The 12,226-nt window shown below is 30.2% G+C and overlaps 1 protein-coding gene across 3 annotated transcripts; it reads left to right on the top strand.

Annotated features, from left to right (window-relative positions):
• The first annotated feature begins 617 nt into the window (after positions 1-617).
• LOC146529894 (uncharacterized) lies at positions 618-11,926 on the top strand. 3 transcript variants are annotated; one of them, XM_085200325.1, is made up of 8 exons: positions 621-770; positions 3,595-3,722; positions 4,753-4,863; positions 7,621-7,747; positions 8,642-8,785; positions 8,990-10,525; positions 10,817-11,008; positions 11,498-11,926. In XM_085200325.1, exons 3-8 carry the CDS (start codon positions 4,756-4,758, stop codon positions 11,635-11,637), a joined length of 2,247 nt encoding a protein of 748 aa, XP_085056451.1. In that variant the 5' UTR covers positions 621-770; positions 3,595-3,722; positions 4,753-4,755; the 3' UTR covers positions 11,638-11,926. The 3 variants fall into 3 exon arrangements, with proteins under 3 accessions (XP_085056449.1, XP_085056451.1, XP_085056450.1); XM_085200324.1 differs by having other exon boundaries at positions 626-770; positions 3,588-3,722; XM_085200323.1 differs by lacking the exon at positions 3,595-3,722 and having other exon boundaries at positions 618-770.
• Positions 11,927-12,226: the final 300 nt, after the last annotated feature.

Raw genomic sequence — 12,226 nt, 5'->3', positions numbered from 1 at the left:
TTAAATCATGTCATGTCTTATAGCATAAAACATATATTTTTTGTGGATTAATAAAGAATTGTAAAAATTGGCGCGCCTTATAAAGCAAAGATAAGTAACACGCAATGTGACTTTTGCCTTACAAAATATTTATGTATAGGAAATGATTAAACGTTACGATATGATTTAACGTTAGATTTACCTTCATTTAATGCAACACAGTGAGGAGTTATTACTAAGACACTTCGTTCTCCGCTTTTTATCTGAGTTCGAAGTAATCTATATAATAATGTACATTGGACATATTATAAAAAAAATATTATTCTTCGTTAGTCTCGCTACGTTTCAAAGATCTATTATATTTCAATGAATTGCTGAATGGTTTGTAATTATAATTAGAGCTGACAGGTGGCGCTGCAGTCGATATGTATTGTAATATATCAGCATAACAAAAAAAACGTTTATTTCGCCGACAAAAACAAATATTTTTTTAAGATGTCAATAAAATTTATTCTTCAATCTACAAAATGTATAAGATATCTGTAATAATAAATAAGTCGAATACATAGTGTTTGAATATTATGTTTCGGTCAATTGTAATCGATACCTACTTACTTGTTTCTAGATTTTTAAGTGGTATATAGTGCATACATACTATATACCTATTTAATTCATAACTTCATAGAACGTCTTTCATTTCCATAAAGTGGCAGTAGAAAATCACGCGTTGCATAGCGAGCTGTATAGACGATCTCATAAACTAATGCAATTTTAGCTCTTCAAGGGCAAAGGTGCGTATAGATATATTCTTATTAATATCTAAAATTCTTTTCACTTTTTACTAATTGATAGTTTAAGTTTTCCTGAAATATATCAACAAATTCTATTAGTTTCCTTTATGGTAATAAAAGCTAAATAAAGTTTTCCTGTGCAATTGAAGGTAATTTCATTAAACATTGTGCATCAGCAAACATACGTTTTAATCAGTTAATACGTAGCTATTACGTTAATCTTATCAGAGTAATACCTTTACGACAGTATTTTATTAACAGCCATCGAATAAATTAAGTCTGCTACAGAATTTTATCATATATTCGTAATAAAAAGGAAGTTCTATTTTTCATATGCTAATAAAGACTAAACCTCATACTTATATAGAATAGATATAAAAATAAACGCTACGGTCGTCATTACGATTACCACTCAGAAAAATAATATTTAATATTTTCCTTTCCTCGCCCTGATAACGAGTCATAGCGCGGCGTTGACTTCTGCAACTCTACACGCAATGCCTTAAGTAAGAATTCAGCGGAAAGTGGAATGTAACTTAACACTAGGTTCCCAGGTTCTCGCTACCTACCCTACCATGTACGGGATGCAGAGTGAAGGTGAAAAATAAAAATAAATAAATAAATAAAAGTAAATGAAAATGTAATAGATAAAGTAGTCCTTCAATCGATCATTCACATCTCAATCACCACTCATAAGCACGTATGACGTATGGAACTATATATATACCTACGTTTGCAACCTAGAAACAAGTAGGTATTTTCAATTGCCGTCAAGGAAAATAATAATGTAAATAAAAAACCGGACAAGCGCGAGTCAGGTTCACCCTCGAGGGTTCTGTACAAAAACTGGTAAAGTATCGAACTATTACTGAAATTTAAACATGAAAGGGAGTAGCCCTTGCCTATATAGTGTCTAAATACACGTTTATTTGCAATATAAATGGTCGTACCTTCTTTTAAGTAAATGTATAAACATGATTTTTTCAGGAAATCAAGGGGCCGTAGATCTGAGGGGTTTGAATTACATCTCAATATATCCAAGCATTCTTAAGATAAATGCTCTTGACAGACAGACTTACGGATAGAAGGACAACAAAGTGATCTTATAAGAGTTCTTTCTTTCCTTAAAAGATAAAGGCATAAACTTTAACGTTTATATTATATAAAAAATAACGTTTTAATTTTTTCAATTTGTAATGATTTAAGTAGGTATATATTTTAAATTTTGTACAAAATGATATGGACCTTTTCTACTTCATATTAATCTCAAACAAAACGTAACCTGATAATTTGCTACGTAATATATCGAGATTAGTAAACAATTTATATTACCTAAGCTACTGTGTATGCACAAATATTTTTATTACCCCATATTATAATATTTATTTAAATACAAAGTTTATGCATACTAAAAGTATAAGTCTACTTTTGTATATTTAAGCATTCAATTTTAGGGTTCAGTACCTCAAAAAGAAAAAAACTGAACCCTTATGGGATCACTTTGTCGTCCAACTGTCAAGATCATTTATTTTTCTAAGTCAACGCAATTATAAAAACACTTATGTATAGTTTTTCCTGCATTTTGTATGAAAGTAGCCGCGGAATCGAAACCCATAGGGACCCTTAATTATGACATTTGGCAAGTTCTTACACTAGCGTCTAACTTGCACTATTTTTAACTGGTTTTATTATTTATTTTTATGCAAGCGTAATGTAGGACGCCCTTTAGCACCAGCAACAGAAGAATACGACATACTGAAAGTGTTTGGCATCGGATGGATGCAAGACGCCCTAGTCCCTTATGATCCATTAGGCAGGCCTACTTTCAGTTGCAGACGCTGATACCCTGAAAATTAAAATAATGTAAACTACTGTATGATTCGGTGTTCTGGTGCTATTACTAAATTAACTTAATGGTTAAATCTATTAAAAGAGATTTTGAAATATATATAGATATATAGATGCATCTAACATTGTACCCCAGCAACAGTGAAAGCAAAAACTTTGTACCCTTTTACGAAAATATATACTTGTATAAAATTACATACGAGTATATGCATCTATAGGATATTTAGTATATTAAAAATAATTATACTTTGGATTTCCTATTTTAAAAATTCATAATTGTCTTGTCAAAACTTCAATAAATTATGTGCAATATGTAAAAAATTTTTCTGTACATATATTTTTAAACGCGTAGACGCGATCGAAAACCAGACTTAGTCATTCATGAGAGAATCCATTTACTATTGTAGTAGTATAAATAATCATTAGAAATTATTGTTTACTTATAGATATGTCTACAAACAAATAATTTGGTGGGAAAAGTGATAAACAGAAAAAATAAAGCGATTGTGGTTCTACATTGGGCGATTCTGAGTGTGATCGTATAATATGGGAAAATTGTCGTTATTTTGTTATTTTTTGGTTGTTTCACGTAGTATCCCGTACATAGAAAGGTAAAGGAGAGGAAGTTTGAGATCCGTTCCCAATAACACACTTCAAATCCGTTCCCAATAAGACACTTCAAATCCGTTTTAAATGGCGCAGCTTTGCCTCGTTACTAGAGCGAGGAAATGAAAATATTCAATACTTCATTTTTCCGAGTGGGAATCGAACCCACAACCTCTCCTTTTCACATCTACACGCTAGTGCCCCTGCGCCACGAGTGGCCTCCCGCAAGCAGCTTTATTAAATTGTACCAAACATATTTATAACTTATTATTGATAAATAAATAACAAACAATACAAAAGTGGTACACCCGGCACGTGGCTAATAAATAGAACATTGGTTCACTCTTTACTTTATCTATGTAGTTTGTAGGGTTGTTGAGACATCACGCACTCGTTGACTGATGAAAAACTCGCTCATTGAAACGCTTCTCCTGATAATTTGAAGGAAAAGCGTATCTATTCAATTGTTTTTCTGTTAGCGACGGACTTCAATAATTGGTATGTTTATTTTATTGTTATATGATATGATATGAGAATTGACTTTTTTTACGTTTTATAAATATAATTTTATTAATAAATATTTTCTAAAATATAATATAATTTCAATTAAAAAAAAACATACGATATAAATAACTCCCTTAAGCTTAGATAAATTTGTATTGTATTTGAATTTTATGGAAAATGAAGACTGACTATTATTAATTTGTAACAAGGTTGTCTTACTCTATCTTGCAAAACATATTTAAACAAGGACATATCTTGATCTTATTTCTTCTTTCGCCATTTTGTTTTATTATAACACATATTATTTTATTTTAAAATTACATTAATATTTTTTATTTACATTCGTTCAGATCGCGGGCAAACGTTAGTTGAATTATTATTTATCAATTTATCAGGTAGTAATACTGCCATTAAGATTAGAGCATACAGTAAATATAAAAAATACTAGAATTATATACACAATAACTATATATAACAGTATTTTAATTTTTGGTACAACATAGGAAAAAACAAGATTTTACTATCGAAAAAAAAGCCTTAAGTAGATATAACCAGTATGTGGATGTCGCCGAGGTGACGATTTTCTATACCACTAAAGTTTTTTTTTCTTCATGCAGCAAGGTAGACAGAGGGAGCTCAGTGTTAAAACACTTTGCTTCTCGCTTTCGCCGAATTATGGAAGCATTTCAAATTAAGTGGCGGAACTTAGCGCCGCGCTATTTCGATACCAGAACGACCAAATTAAAATATTAAATATTTTATTACCTCGAGTGGGAATTGAACCCAGAACTGTCTCTGCTGTCTCTACTTAAGTATACTAAAATTTAGATATTACTTACTTATTAATAATTTTATCTAAAATATTTATCCCATTTATTAAACGCGTGCACCCAATATTTATCATTTCAAATCGCTACGTTCATGCGTGTAGAAGTGACGGTCCGCTACGTTTTAGTTTTAATTTGGAACCTGATAATATTTTTTACGATAACATAATATAGTTCAATTTACATGTAATTTACAGAAAATGGTGAAAGCGAACCAAATAAAATCAAAAGTGAAGAAAGATGGAGATTTCATCCCTCCTGATGGTGGATGGGGTTGGATGATAATTTTCGCTGCTGGTTTCTCTAATGTAAGTATTAAATAAACATAATAATTTAATTTTGCTGCGTATAATGGAAAAAAACAGGATCAATAATAATTATAGTAATATTATTACTTGTATAGCTTTCCGTCCCTCGATACATGGTTGAAAGTTTGAAATTATCTAATTTCAATTTATTAATTAATAATTTTATATATAGTTTATCTTTAATATTTTAATAATATAGATATCAATTTTATATATTACATTAACTTTTATACGCAGCTTTGCTCCCTTGGTCAAATGAAAACAACTAAAAGTTATATACGACCTTCTAAGTATCGTCTCGGTTTTCGCTTTTGTCCCGGTGTAGTTTTAATACAATAATTAAAATTTAAAATTAAAAATCCGATGTCCCGTTAAGAACCGATCAAAGAATGGTCACGTTAAGGAAATCTGAAGAAACTCTGACTTCTGTAGGTACAGGGGATGGAATGGAATCCAAGAATGAAACTAAAAAAAATCTATTTAATTTTAACCAGAACTTCATTACTGATTAACGCGTTTAACGAAAAAAATCTTTAGCTTTGATAGATTAGTATAGAAATATAGATTAAAAATATATGATTAATCATTAATTAATCACCAGTCCTTCAAATTTTATTTACTGTCTTGATACAGAAACTGTTATTGCCTGTTGAGCCTGTATCGGCAAAATATATAACTTTAGAATTTTTAGATAGTTGTAAGGGAGGTAGGATATTGTTTTTTAATAATTGATAGAAGCTAAAAAATATCTAAATTTAAAGAAACAAAACTCTGTAGGGACTATAACCTAGTAACTTATAAACATATATGGGCCTGGGCCCTATATATTAGTATACACAGTTTCAGATTCAGACTAAAAAAAGTTAATAAAATATTATATTATAATTCAAACTAATATTTTAAATTACTTCATTAAAATTCATATTAAATTATATAAAATGTTCTTTCATCTCGTTTTTCCGACATGTAATCGGCAGTTGTGAAGTTTATTATGCGATGTCCTTCCTGAAAATTATTATTTATGTAGCAACATAGAATTGTATAAAATAAATTATAACAATATCTGTAATATCTTGCTGTCAATTTACCTAATGTCTATAAATAGACAAGCTATAGATAATACGACTTTATAGATTGCCGCCTGACTATCTATCCTTAATATAATAAAGCTGAAGAGTTTGTTTGTTTGTTTGTTTGTTTGTTTGTTTGAACGCTAAGATCTCTGGATCTACTGGTCCGATTTTCATTGTTTTTGTTTTGTATGAAAGCTGCATTCTTCAGAAGTGCTATAGGCTATATAACATTACATTACACATATATACTAATATATTTTAAAGTACATTCTAATTTGACATGCAATTTATTCTGCCATGTAAATAACAACCGTCGTTGCTACGCGACCGCTACCGCGACGTTTTGATATTCATCCTTATGAAAATAAATATAATAGTCCCTTTTAGCATTTTATCTAGATTGAAATTATAGTTTACTGTATAACATACTAATAAATAATTAAGGACATGTCACTGATTCCAAATGACCTAGCCACCTAGCGGGCGGCACAGTATGACCGACGCGAACGGGCAGATGACGTTGACGGTTTTATCAATTTTCATACATTTTCGAACTTTATTTGTTGTTTATAATTAATTTAAAATACACTTTGATTCTCTTCTTATTTTATTTGATATTGCCCGCTAAAATTATCCTACTTAATAGAGAGAAATGTTTAGTTATTTCGTAGAGTCGATATCTATGTACGCACGTACGGAAAACTTTAGGTACTTTTTCTAATATTAAGAATACCTATCCTTTAGTTACTTTTAATCCTTTTGTTGGTTCATTTCAATAACTCAGATAATTTTTTCTAATAATGTGTATCTACTTATTATTCTTTTTGATTATTTGAGCTTATATTTTCTTACTAATTCTATTGAGAATTGAAAATAATTTCATGAATATATCTAATAAATATTGTTATAGTTGAAGCAGGCGTAGCCGCGTCTGGGTCCACTAGTATAATATATAGATAGATTTCACCTGAAAAATCGTATAGTAATTATTTTTGTAAAATAAAGAACATATTCCCGCACATAGCAGGTTAGACAGAGAAAACTAGAAACCTAGTGTCAAGACACCGCTCACGTTAAGCTACTTTCATTCCCCTGTTTCCGCTGAATTCTGGAGGCATTGTGTGTTGAGTGACAGAACTCAACGCCGTACTTTGCCTTATTACCAGAGCGAGGTAATCTATCTATACTTATCTATACTAATATAATAAAGCGGAAGAGTTTGTTTGTTTGTTTGAACGCTAAGATCTCTGGATCTACTGGATCGATTTACTTTGTTTTTGTTTTGTATGAAAGCTGCATTCTTCAGAAGTGCTATAGGCTATATAATATTACATTACACATATATACTAATAAATTAAAATACTTTCTAATTTGATATGCAATTTATTCTGCCATGTTAATAACAACCGTCGTCGCTACGCGACCGCGTTCTTTACCGCGTCATTTTGATATTCATCCTTATGAAAATAAATATAATAGTCACTTTTAGCATTTCATCTAGATTGAAATTATATTTCTATAGAAATTATATTCTTATATTCCGGGTCCGCTAGTGAAAATATAAAATATTAAATTTCCTCCACAACCTGACACGTTTACAGTCTCACCCTTGTTCTACACCAAGACTGACCTCAATATAATTATATCATAATTATATTTGCTGATCACAAAAAGATTTTTTCAGCTATCAACATTGCCAATGCTTCAGCAATTTGGGCTCTTGTTCCGTGATAAGCTGGCGCGTCTTGGGATCAGCAGCTCAGAAGTGACTACCATCATCAATATGAACTCGGCGATGACCTCTTGCGTCGGTGCGTGACGCGCCTTGCATGGTAACTTTTTGATACCATACCGGCCTTTCAATGTTTTAATGACAGCAATTACTTATTTATCAGCCCCCGCTTCACGTTTTATCCCTGACTTAACACGCTGATAATTATTTACCAGACATATATTAGGTAGTAAGGCCAATCACTATATTTTAAGCGACATACCCATGACCCTAGTCGTAAAAACAAGTAATTAAAACATTAATTTATCTTGAAACACTACCTTCTTAAATATTCTAATTGTCTCAAATTTTTTATTTATTTCCGACTGAAGAATTTTTATTATTAAAGTTGTTAGCGATAACCTTTGTAATTTTTTTTGTATATTTATCAAGGTAGAGTCAACGGAAATATAGTAAATAGGTACTAAATGAACATAACGTTGCTCAATAGATAATAAACATTTACAAATTATCAAATAGTTCCTGTTACATATATGTGACCCGAATAATTGTCTCTATGACACAAATTAAAAATAAATAACGATTATAATTGAGCTAAATAATACTAATAGACAGAATGACTAAAGAGAATTATATCTATATGTATATAAGTAAGGTAATACCAAAAAATAATGTTTTAGGACATTGCGAACAATATTGCAAACTAAAGCTAAACCTAAGAAATAGATCAAAAGAGATAGATCAAATAATTTAAAAAATCATAAAAAAGATCCATACAAAATAAAAGATATGTATGGTAGACAAATGATACTAAAAGATATATTGAAACTTAAAAAAATGGTTTTTCTATTTTTTTGTGCAAAAAATAAATAGAAGGGAATGTTAAATAATACAAATATTTGTATTTATTTTAATTCGCCTTATCGCCTTTAAATGAAACTTATAATAATTTAAGGTGTATTGTGTTTTTCAGGTTTGGCTAATGGACCACTTTTTAAAATCTTCAGCTATCGTCAAGTGTCTCTTGTGGGAATAATAGTGATCATTATTTCACTTATTTTCACAACGTTCTCCTATAATTTTGTGACTTTCCTAATATCTTTTTCAATACTTTACGGTAAGTAAATAAACAACTACCATTACTACTAGAATAATCATAAATTACTACGTCAATATTATTAGGGGATATAAATTTCATCAAATATTATAAAAAACATTAAAAAACTCACAAGTTTTTTTTACGAAAAAATATTATTAATATTCATAGTGTAACTAACTCAAATTATTTTTAACAATTTAGTAATTATATATTATTTTTAAGGTGCTGGTGCCGGTATTAATGCCTCTGCAAATGCTTTGGCATTAAATACATATTGGAAAAATCGGCGAAGGTTAGCTACTGGTTTATCATGGACAACTACAGGACTTGGACCAATTGTTTGGCCTCATATAATAACTATACTGTTCGCTTACTACGGAGAAACCGGAGCAATTCTCATCATAAGCGGTTTTGCCTTGCATTCTTTAGCGTGTGCTTTATTACTACAACCAGTAGAGTGGCATTCCAAAACTGCTAACGTAAAAGATGAAGACAAAGAAAAACTATTATCATCAAATACGAAGAACAATAACGAAACTGAAAAAAGTAATGAAGCCAATGGTTATTTTAATCAAGTTTCTAAAATAAAAAATCTTAGTGTTTTTTCAAGTCAATATCTATATAATGAAGACGATCCAGTAACGCCTGGATATGAAATAACAGATCCTGGGATACCTATGATGATACGATCGAATGATGGTTATTTTAGTCAATCAAGGCAATCGAAAAGTAGAGTATCATCGAGAGATGCTTCTGCTAAAACTTCCCAACTTAACTCTAAAAAGCCATCGATGACAAATTTATTGGAAAATCGTTCGAGAAAATCATCCACACTTTACTTAAATGAATCAAAGAAGAATTCTTACGCTAATTTAGGGAGCCTGAATCAAGATCGAGAATTAAAACCAACAAACAAGCCTAAACGTAAGACATCAATAACTCTGAATACCCAAATTCCTGAATCAGAAATAGAGGATTGTCCAACACTTAAGGCCCCACAAGATTTAAAAGCTGACGAAAAAGCTGTAATAGAAAAAATTGACCCAGAAAAAGCTAAATACATCGCAGATAAAGCAGAAAAGCAATTGGCGGGCACCAAAAGTTTAAAATCATTTAAGATGGATGTACAATATGATGAAAAATATCATAAAGATAATCATAGCAATATGTCGCTTAAGAATCAGGAAGAAGTTGATGAGCGTAAATATTTAAAAGACAATCATAGCAATCAGTCATATCGTACACGGCATAGACGAAAATCTAATAATTTTAATTTCGAAAATGAAGTTCTTAAGCAGGCTTCGTTAAAATTGGAAGAATATTTAAAAGAAAATGATGATAATAACACAAATCACTTTAAGATATTAGTCAGCAAACCTTCAGACAACAATGTTTTCGAAGAAAAAAATGGACTTAACAAGGAACAAGACGACGACGACGATGACGAAGAAGAATTGACTTTTTTCCAAAAAGTCGCAATGTTTTTTGATTTGGATCTTCTAAAAGATTTGACTTTTATCAATCTAATGTTAGGTGTAACATTAGCGAGCTTCAACGAATTAAACTTTTCCATATTGACGCCATTTATCCTCGGTGACTTTGGTATGAGTAAGCCACAAGTGGCATTTTTCATGTCTGTCTTAGCGGCAGTTGATATTAGTATGAGATTTTGCGTTCCTTTTGTGGCCGGAAAAATTGGATGGGACAATAACACTTTCTTTTTATTTGGTGTACTTTCAATGTCTGCGGGAAGAGTAGGTAATTATATAATTTATTTTTTTAGCATTACGTTGTATCCCGCAAATAATAGGGTAGGCAGAGGGAACCTAATATTAAGACACTCCATCCTCCTCCATCTCCCACGTTTGCAGGCATTGCGTGTTAACGCGGAACTCATAGCTGCAGTTTGTCTCGTTAGATTAACGAAACCATAACCTGCTACATTTACACCTTCATTACTGCTTGTTCTTCTATTCCACGATTTTCTACTCCTAAATTTAAATAAATAAAAAAGTAACTGTTCATTAATTCTGAACCTTCTTTTTCCAGTACTAGCTCACTGCCAGGATTATAGTGTTGTAATGATCGTAGCTGTTATTATAGGATTTGGTAAAGGGCTTCGAACTGTTTTCATGGCATTGGTAATCCCTACATATGTCCCATTAGAAAAATTACCAGGAGCTACTGGAATACAATTATTAACAGCTGGAATCGTTTATCTTACTTTGGGCCCAGTAGTCGGTAGGTTGATTTTTAATTTTTTCCATGGTAAAAATTTGTTATTTGGTTTTCATCTTAAATCTAGATAAAATTCGTTAACCAAAAGTAAAGCAAAGTAAGGAAATGTCGAAAGATAATACAAAACATATTTAAATAAGATAAAGGTATGGTTTTAAAATATTACTTGTTGATTTTATAACATAATTTTAAGCTGCTTCTATTTTATTTAATTTGAGAGCATAGATTTAAGGGTAAATAAATAAAAATATTTCACGTTTCTTTACCGAAGTGCAAAATTAAATAAAATCCAAATTTTTTGTCACGAACCAAAAATCTTATAAAACAGTTGATCTTTTAATTACCTATGTAATTTTCGTCGGTTCTCAAAAAAAGAGCTCCATTGACCTTATGTGAAATAAAAATGAGCAGAAAGTGGAGCACTGCACTAAACACTTCGTAAGTGTATGTTTTTTTATCATTAAACAATAATGTAATTAATATGTTTTTCAGGTTGGATAAAAGGCAGTTCCTCACCACCTGTTATATTGCATTGTCTCAACATTTTCACATATCTTACCGCCATATCGTGGGGCTTGGAAAAATATTTTACAAATAGAAAACAACGAATTGAAGCTGACATTACAGCATAGCGACAACTTAATTTAAATAGTAATAAATTTTATGTCAAAATTATTTCAAATAAGAATAATAAGACCTGGTGATTATATTTATTAGGAAATTACGTAAATTATTTTGTTTGGAACAATGAAACAATAATGAATATTTTATTTTATTATGAGATTATATTAATAATTTATACATTTAAATACTATGTAGATTTGAGTGAAAATTAGAAGTAGTTTTTAGTCTTAAATTAGTACATATATAGATTTTATACTTAGTTAATCAATAAATATTAAATAGTCTATTTTATGATTATTAATGGTTTTTTATTTTTTCATATTTAGATTTTTTCCTATTAAGTAGATTAAGCTTTATTAGGACTTAGTTTATAATATTTCCAATAGAGGAACCGTTATGGGCGACGATGTCAGCTTTTTAAATTCTGCCTTTAAAGGCTACGTTCCCCATTTTGTTTAATTTTATTAAATTATATTAAATGAAGAATTTTTGTTTACTTTATTATTTCCAGTGGATTTAAATTTTAGATTTATATAGACTTTTTAAATTTTAAAATAAAATATATATACGAGTAAATACTTATTTATAACTTAAACT

The sequence above is a fragment of the Heliconius melpomene genome, chromosome 17 (assembly GCF_056956725.1).
Source record: "Heliconius melpomene rosina isolate 202511_hmr_F chromosome 17, ASM5695672v1, whole genome shotgun sequence".
Lineage (NCBI taxonomy): Eukaryota > Metazoa > Arthropoda > Insecta > Lepidoptera > Nymphalidae > Heliconius > Heliconius melpomene.
The sequence above is the reverse complement of the archived record's forward strand: the minus strand, read 5'-3'. Positions and strand labels throughout refer to the sequence as shown.

What these genes read in the sequence shown, in the direction of transcription:
- LOC146529894 (XM_085200323.1), top strand. Translation starts at nt 4,756, where the DNA reads ATGGTGAAAGCGAACCAAATAAAATCAAAAGTGAAGAAAGATGGAGAT. An exon ending in GGCGATGACCTCTTGCGTCG is followed by an intron (nt 7,748 to 8,641) that starts GTGCGTGACGCG and finishes TGTGTTTTTCAG; the next exon opens with GTTTGGCTAATGGACCACTT. An exon ending in TACTTTGGGCCCAGTAGTCG is followed by an intron (nt 11,009 to 11,497) that starts GTAGGTTGATTT and finishes TATGTTTTTCAG; the next exon opens with GTTGGATAAAAGGCAGTTCC.